Source organism: Notothenia coriiceps, unplaced genomic scaffold (genome assembly GCF_000735185.1).
Source record: "Notothenia coriiceps isolate Sejong01 unplaced genomic scaffold, NC01 NC01_scaffold00020471, whole genome shotgun sequence".
In the NCBI taxonomy this organism is placed as follows: domain Eukaryota; kingdom Metazoa; phylum Chordata; class Actinopteri; order Perciformes; family Nototheniidae; genus Notothenia; species Notothenia coriiceps.
The window spans coordinates 151029-158830 of NW_011353172.1; the positions used below are offsets into that span (position 1 = coordinate 151029).

Consider the following 7802-nt stretch of genomic DNA (forward strand, 5'->3'; position numbering starts at 1 on the left):
TAGGTGACAAAACAGAACACTACCCAGTGAACATCGTCAACAACAAACAAGGATCTAACAAAGACAGACAGAAAAACCAGAACTAAAATACACACAGGACTAATCAAGGAAACAAGAGACAGGTGAGGAGGGAGGAGAAAACACAGGGGCACCAGGTGAACACAATCAGGAAAACAGGTAGGAGGGAACACACAGACAGGAAACCAAAGAAAGATCCAAACAAGACAAAACACAACACAGACAGATCGTGACAGTTAGGTGATCATTTTCTGTGGGTTTGTTTGCCTTTCATCAATATCATTTGATCCAACTGCCATTGCTACTCTTAAAGTACAATACAAGTGCAGCTTTAATAATACCCATCAACCTTGTACAGAGTTCACATTCACACAAGCATTTGCACGAGTTGAGTCATACATAAGAATAAAAAGGGTGAAGGAGCGAGCAAGGCTGCTTTGAATGGTTCTCACCCCCTCAGGAAGGACACAACACCTGTTAAATGGCACTGCCCTCTGATAACACTTGGACCAATATTATATTTGTATTCAGTCCTAACAAGCTTATGAGAGGGAGAGGGAAGCTGTCATGGCAAGGACAATAGTGGTGGGGATGAATTGTATTAATGGTTATGGCAGTCCCTCATTATTTGGTACTTTGCAACACTTTTGAGGTAAATGTGACTTCAAGACCACTCCTGGGCGCCTCCCTAGAGAGGTGTTCCAGGCACGTCCAGCTGGGAAGAGAACAAGGGGTAGACCTAGGACCAGGTGGAGGGATTTTAGCTCGTCGCTGGCCTGGGAGCGCCTTGGGATCCCCCAGTCAGAGCTGGTTGATGTGGCCAGGGAAAGGAAAGTTTGGGGCTGGAACTGCTAGCCCCCGCGACCCGACCACGGATAAGCGGGAGAAGATGGATGGATGGATGGATGACTTCAAGAGTTGATGAGAAGGTTATTCTGATCACCTGTTGTGCAGGTTGTCAGCACGGTGCAGTTTGGTGGATCAACTGCACACCCAGGCCATTGTGATCCTTTCTTTATATAATGCAAACCCCTTTTTTTTTTACCAGATATTGTTATCTCAAGCTTCCTAGAAAAACAGTAGAGCATCATGGTGAACTTCAAAGAAAATCCTTATAACTTTGACATTTTTTGAGTGTGTAAAATAAGTCTAGATTCCGATAGAGATAACGAAGCTTAATAGCCCTTAAGAGAGCACATAAGGTTAAACACTATTAAGAGCAGGGAGGAGGCCTTTTAAGAGGCTTTAGAGTGAACTAAGCAGAGGAGGAAATGATGGAAAGACAAAGGCGTGAACACTAAATATAAGTGAGTTAATGAAATGCTCCAGATTAGATTGTGCTGGGATAATGTTTGTGGTGGATTTCATTAAAGATGCACTCACATCTCCCCACCACAAATAAATAACGCTATGACGCCATGAAAGTGATTACAGCACTAACATAGTTGGCATTGATTAAGAACTTAAATTACCAGCATGGGAAATACAATGTTAAGCTGCCTTTGAAGAACAGCTTCCAATGTATTAATACTGATTACTTTAAATACTCTTTTTAATAACACCATGTCTTAATATAGAGCTCAAAATTTAATATCCATTCCGCCAAATGAATGTTTTTTTCTCCAACTAATCAAACCTTTAACAAATAATTCAATCTCCTTTCCATTAGGTAACCTGCATCAAGGCATATTTTAGTATTATTTTATAACACATACAGGCTTTAATTGTATTAAAAGCCTCTTCATACACGTTTCTTATTTTTGAAAAGGCATTGTGTTAATTATTAAAGAGGCATTTTACTACAATTTAAAAGGGCAAAGTGTGGAATCACAACAGGAAGCACTGTACCAGCAGAAAGACCCCTTTCAACATTCCAGTGTTTGCAAATGCTGAGTTTTGCAGTCTCACACAAGCATGTAACCAAATAAAAACACCTACACCAGTTGACGCACGCACGCACGCGCACACACACACACACACACACACACACACACACACACACACACACACACACACACACACACACACACACACACACACACACACACACACACACACACACACACACACACACACACACACACACAGTCAAGCCCCGCGGGGTTTGGCATCCAGCTGAGTCTGTGTTTTTAAGGTCATCACTTAAAAGATGATTCAGCCTAATCTCCTGATCCCCCTGGCCTTCTACTATCTCTCTCATTTCCTCATCCTGCTCTGTCTCTCCTCCCCTCGCCTCGCCCCCTGGCTACCCGCACCTCCTTTATCTCCTCTCTATCCCTGAGCTTGCTTTGCTATCTCCACGTCCCTCTATCTTTTCACCCCCCTCTTCTCTCCCGCCTATATTTGTGTCTCTACTCCTTCGCTGTTTCAGTCTTCATTTCACTCTCACACCATATTCTGTTTTTTTGTATCATTGCTTATCTATCAGACCCAGGCCCAGGGTAAAGGAGAGGCTTAGGAAATGGAGAGCGCCGGGTTCAGATGAGCCACGTTGTGATTGGCGTGGACAACGGGGGAGGAAGCCTGTTACATGTCCCTTTGACTCCGATCACAGTCATTCAGAACTGTGAAGAGTCACTTGTTCCTTTGCTTTAATTTTCACTTTGAGCTGCCGCACTTTTTCCTCATCTTTTTGCAGAAATCCTGAGTGGTGACCCAGCGTCGACCTGTTTGTGCATGTTAGTGTCACAAAGTGCTCGCCTTGAAAGCAATTTTTGTGTATTTCTGACTTTAAGGAGCAGTTGAAAATGCACTGTATTTGTACGGTATTTCTCCTTCTCAATATTCTATCCATGACTTTGTGAACACTGCTCTTTGTGATGGAAACAAGGAAGCTCTAATTAAGGGTCGTCAAACCAACAAACTTGTGCCACAAGGATATTTACTTTAAACTTTTGGAAACAGGAAAATTAGCATTCATTTCGAGCCCTGTTTCTGACCACCTAATCCAGTTGTCCAATATTTATTCTTCTTTAAGCTTTGTATCTTGTTGCCACCTACACCTGAGGGAAATATGTTACTCTTTAGCTGCTGAATGCTCCACTGGGTAGCAAACAGTTGTAAAGCTCTGTGAAGGTAATGGGAACTGCAGAGCTGGGTGTGTGATTTCATATCCAAGTAGAAATGTGATCCACTATTTGAATGACAATATTTATAGACGCTTTAAACCCGTTGTTGAATATGTGGTGTCTATTCTTTACACAATATGTCTGCACTTGTCTGGCAGCAATCATTGTCAATTTTGCTGCCAGAGAACGAGGCTTCAGTGTGGAGTTGTGATGCTTCACTGTGGCACCTGCACTGCCATTTGTCCTGAGGTCTAGTACTTCTGGAGTAGACCTGAAGAGCTTTATCTCTGCAGCTCCAGGAAGCTGTCTGCTCTGAAGCCGTGGATCAATCAGGTTGACTCGAGCACATCCAAGGACATCACATACATTCACTCCACAAACTCTCTCCATCGCAAAACTGCAAGTGACGCCGGGAGATACGAGGAAAGCTGCAATGTGGAACTTCATTCCTTGTCCTGAGATGTGAATATGACGCTAGCCTAAGGCACAGAGGCAGGAGGGTTCGTCCTTTTGAAATCTCTCTCTCTCTCTCTCTCTCTCTCTCTCTCTCTCTCTCTCTCTCTCTCTCTCTCTCTCTCTCTCTCTCTCTCTCTCTCTCTCTCTCTCTCTCTCACCAGCAGACCTCAGCTGTGTGGATGAGAGTTGGAAAAACACCAGGGACTCCTGTGACTACCTGCTGTTTCCGTCGAAACACAGCCTGCATGGTAGCGCTACCTCCGCACAGCTGGAGATGTTACTGAGTGTGTGTGTGTTTCTGTTGTTCTTCCAGCTGTTTTTGCGGGTTCAATGTAGCAGCCATTCGATTTTCATTTCTAAGGAATTCATGTATACGAAAAAAGAGAGGGCAAAGGGAGAACTGCATATGAAGGATTTGAAGATCTATCACAGGGAATGAAATCTGGAACAGGGATTATTGGGAGAGACCTTAAATCTCAAAATCTATCAGAAATGGTAACGGTCCATGTTTTTATGATTCACCAAAGAAGTCCATGGGGTCTCTCAGGTTGACATACAACTCCTGATCAGGTTTGACTTATCTTCTTGACACTTTTTAGGAAAAATATACAATTCATAATTGTCGAATGAAAAGGGGGTTAACATCAAATACATGTATATGATATAAAAGAGTTTATGTAGTCAAGTTTTCATCGAAATGTATTGCGAATTTCATCCAAATTAATTAATTATAATGTATCAGTTAAAGATGTTTCCATTGCAATTTGTCACATTTCCTTCCTGTGTTTTGATCGAGACAGGACATTTTCTACCTCAGCCTGGCTTAAAACCTTTTTTTTTGTGGTCTCAGGGTTTGTTTCACTATTTGAAATTGAAACGCTGCTATTTTCCTGGTGAATATATGATTCATCATGTCTTGTACTGGGTGTATATTTATTTTCTTACTCTTTCTTCTTCTGGGATAAAAACATTTCAAGTTTTTGGCAATTCTTTGAGTAATGCAAACAGTGTTAAGTTGTCAGGTAGCAACACATAAGCACCGTTTTAGCCATTCGTTCCTTCAAATCTTAGAGCTCTAATCATGAATATAGAGACCATCATAAGGATGCATCTTGAAACAGAAGAAAAAGTCCAAATTAGGTGTGATGTTAGACCACTTTTTAACATAATTTTGAAATGGATTTTAGAACATTATCCTCAACCGACGTTGGAAACACAGCTATCACTGTAAAGAGAACTATGCAGAGTTATGACTCAGAGAAGAAGGTGTAATATAGTTCATGCAAATGTGTAAACAACAGCTAAAGGTTAATCTGCATGAGACATGAGAAAGGTCAGCATGGAGCAGCAAACACTGAAACTAATTCCCTGTACACAGACACATAATAATTGGATAACATGCAAGCCTACACACCTGCAGGTAGTGGAAGCTCCTCTCCTTCAGCTTACTCTCCAAGGGCACCAGGGCTTTCTCGTAGCTCGCCCCCCTGGTGGAGGGGTACACCTCTCTGGCCTGACTCACTGTCATGGCTGACCAGGTGCTTCTTTTCAGAGAGTGGCCGTGGTGGCCGTGGTGCCCCCCTCCTTCACTCCCAGCCAGAGCCATTGTGGTACAAGCCATGCACTCTGGAGGTCCAGGACCACCACCCCCACCACCACCCCCTCCATCACCACCTCCACCTCCACCACCACCACCACGCTCCTTGGGCCTCTTCATGGTGAGCTCCTGGATGGCTGCATCCAGGCTCTCATGCCCGCTGGGATACCCTCGCCGGCCCCCGCTGACCAGGTAGCTGCTGTCGCTGTCCAGGTTGTCGTCAGAGCTCCACCAGCCTGCCGTCCTGCTGCGATGGCGTCTGCCTGACTCGTGCCTGGAGTCTCCACTCTTGCTACGCTCCCGAGACTTGCTCCTCCTTGCAGAACGAGGCTGGTGACCTGAATAGTGACCCCCGCCGTCCTCCCCTCCACTTCTGTGGCCTCCTCCTCTCTCTCCTCTCTCTCCTCTCTCTCCACGGTAGTCCCCGCCTCCTCTCGTGCCGTTGAACTCCCGTTTGCCTGGCGCCTCCAAGGACTGGGACTTTGCGAAGAGGCGCTGCACAGAGTTGACCAGGTGGCGGATGCGTGAGGGGCTCTCGCTGCGCGGCTCAGCCCCCCCACTGGACGCGCGCTGGTACTGCAGTGTGTGGAAGCCATCGGGATGAAAGGGCACCTGCTGGTCGATCATGTTCGGGGGAATGCGGTGCATCTTCCCTCCAGGACCTGAAGACAGGCACTCTTCGCAAGAGTCAAGCGACTGGAGAGGCGGGTGCTGGCTGGGGTGGGAACGTGGAAAGGTTCCCCCTCCAGAGTGGCCGTGGGAGTGGGAATGGTGCCTCTCCAGCGCCAAGGCCTCAGCCTGGCCTGGAGGGTAGTAGTGGCCATCGCTGTGACCCTGGTAGTAGTCCCTGCCCGGGCCCTCACCGTCCTCAGGCGGGCAGTGGCAGGGTCCGCCCCCACCGGAGGAATGCTGCGACATGCTACGGCTGACATGGTACCCTTTCACAGGCGCCGGGCCGTGGTGGGCCGTCCGGGCCGAAAGGGGGCGCTGCGGGCGTGACAGGGCTGCACCGGTCTCACCTGGAGGCACAAAAAGAGGAACAAATTAAGTCTTGTTGCCAGGGAGACAGGAGTTGTATTCGCGAAGAAAATATGAATCTTATCAAATAATTGAATCAAGTGGTTCAGTCTTGCAATCAGTAATATTGTACTGTCTTCTTACAAGGAGTATCTGGGAGATGATTAGTAGGTGTTCCTGATCTCTGCTCTTACCTTTACATTAACTCAATTGCTCTTAGCATTTTTAACAGGCACACATGATGGACACATAGGAAAGGGCTATAACTTGTAGGGACATTGATCTCAACCTAATATGGTTGAGAGTCCGTACAGGTTTAAATAACTTGTTAGTATTTGTAGCGTATATGTTTAAGACACAGTGGTGGGGGGTGCAGTGGACTGAGATAAAGGTATGACTTGACAAATGAGTCACATCAGAAAGAAAGGGACTTGCAGATTTATATCAAAGATAGTTTTCTCGCATCTATCAAGTGGCCTGTTAAATTGAAAATGAAAAGAATATGTTTTTCTGATTCCTCATGATTACCATTTTTATTGATGTTGCTCTTCAGTTTTTTACCCAACCAAAGACAAACAGTGCAATTGTTTGCGTTCATCCTGCAGGCCGCAATAATAATGGGCCACAGGCAGCTTTCTTTTCCTCGCTCATCTCTAAGGCTGCGGTGCTGATAAATCAAGAATATTAGTATTTCTTTCTATCTCAAGGTGTTTCTTCATTTTCCGCCTCGCTCTCCCATTTAACACCCCCATCACTCCTCACACTTGTTTATAGTTGTATTCATCACCCCAGCACTTCTTGTTGTCTGTCTCTTTTTTCTTCCTCAATGTCTGCACGGGAGCTCAGAGCACTTGCATGATTTACAGCTGAGGAAAACAGTGCATTTATCGATCGCTTGCATCTTAATGCGGGAAGATAGAGTGTCGGCAAGCGTCCAAGCAAACTCAAAAACCTCCGTGCTATCAATGACTGACCGAGTCCCCTGTTATAATACCTGCTGAACATGAAACCATTCACAGTATCCAGGAGATCAGGCACAAGCCGTTGCTTCCAAAAGAACAAAAGTGCAGCCGAGGACGAGTGCAGGAAATGAAATCGATACACCAAGCTGTAGCAACAATGTGGCACAATGTAAACCTTATCGCCCACACACACTCGAGTATCTGTAAGTTAAAGTAAACAGAATGAAAACATGAAATCTAGGTTTAGTCTTTTTTTTTCCCTCACACGGACAACTGAGATTACCTTCCAAATGTGGTCATCATTTATTTTATTGGACTGGCATTAATTGCTGCTCATCCTCTTTTACCCACGTTCTCCTCTAATAATGAATCAAGGGCGCACGGCCTGTTTGTAATGCACATAAGCACTTCAAGATTGGATTAAACTGAGCTGATATTACTCGACGAAAGGCTGAATGAAGCCGCTCGGCTGGATGGGATTCACTGAGCCTTGTGTTTGTCGGCCTGCTCACAGAGATGAGAGATAGGGGACAGATGCTGGGATAATCATTAAATGGAGTGTGGCGTGTTAGCCTTGATTGGCTGAATGAGAGCCGCCACCCAGGAAGCTCACCCACATCCAGCCGTGTCATTGGTGTAGCCGTGACAACGGGCCTTTCCAAGTCAGCATCCCAGTACTGAGAC

The 7802-nt window shown here is 45.5% G+C and overlaps 1 protein-coding gene across 1 annotated transcript in view; it reads right to left on the reverse strand.

The window, feature by feature from the left end:
* Nucleotides 1-7802, reverse strand: part of dlgap3 (discs, large (Drosophila) homolog-associated protein 3) — a 54375-nt gene that overhangs the window by 13984 nt on the left and 32589 nt on the right. The window contains exons 2-3 of the mRNA XM_010779584.1: nt 5223-6158; nt 4957-5126 (exon numbers count right to left, since the gene is read on the reverse strand). Coding sequence (XP_010777886.1) covers nt 4957-5126; nt 5223-6057 — 1005 coding nt within the window. The 5' untranslated portion in view covers nt 6058-6158. The remainder of the gene's footprint in view (nt 1-4956; nt 5127-5222; nt 6159-7802) is intronic.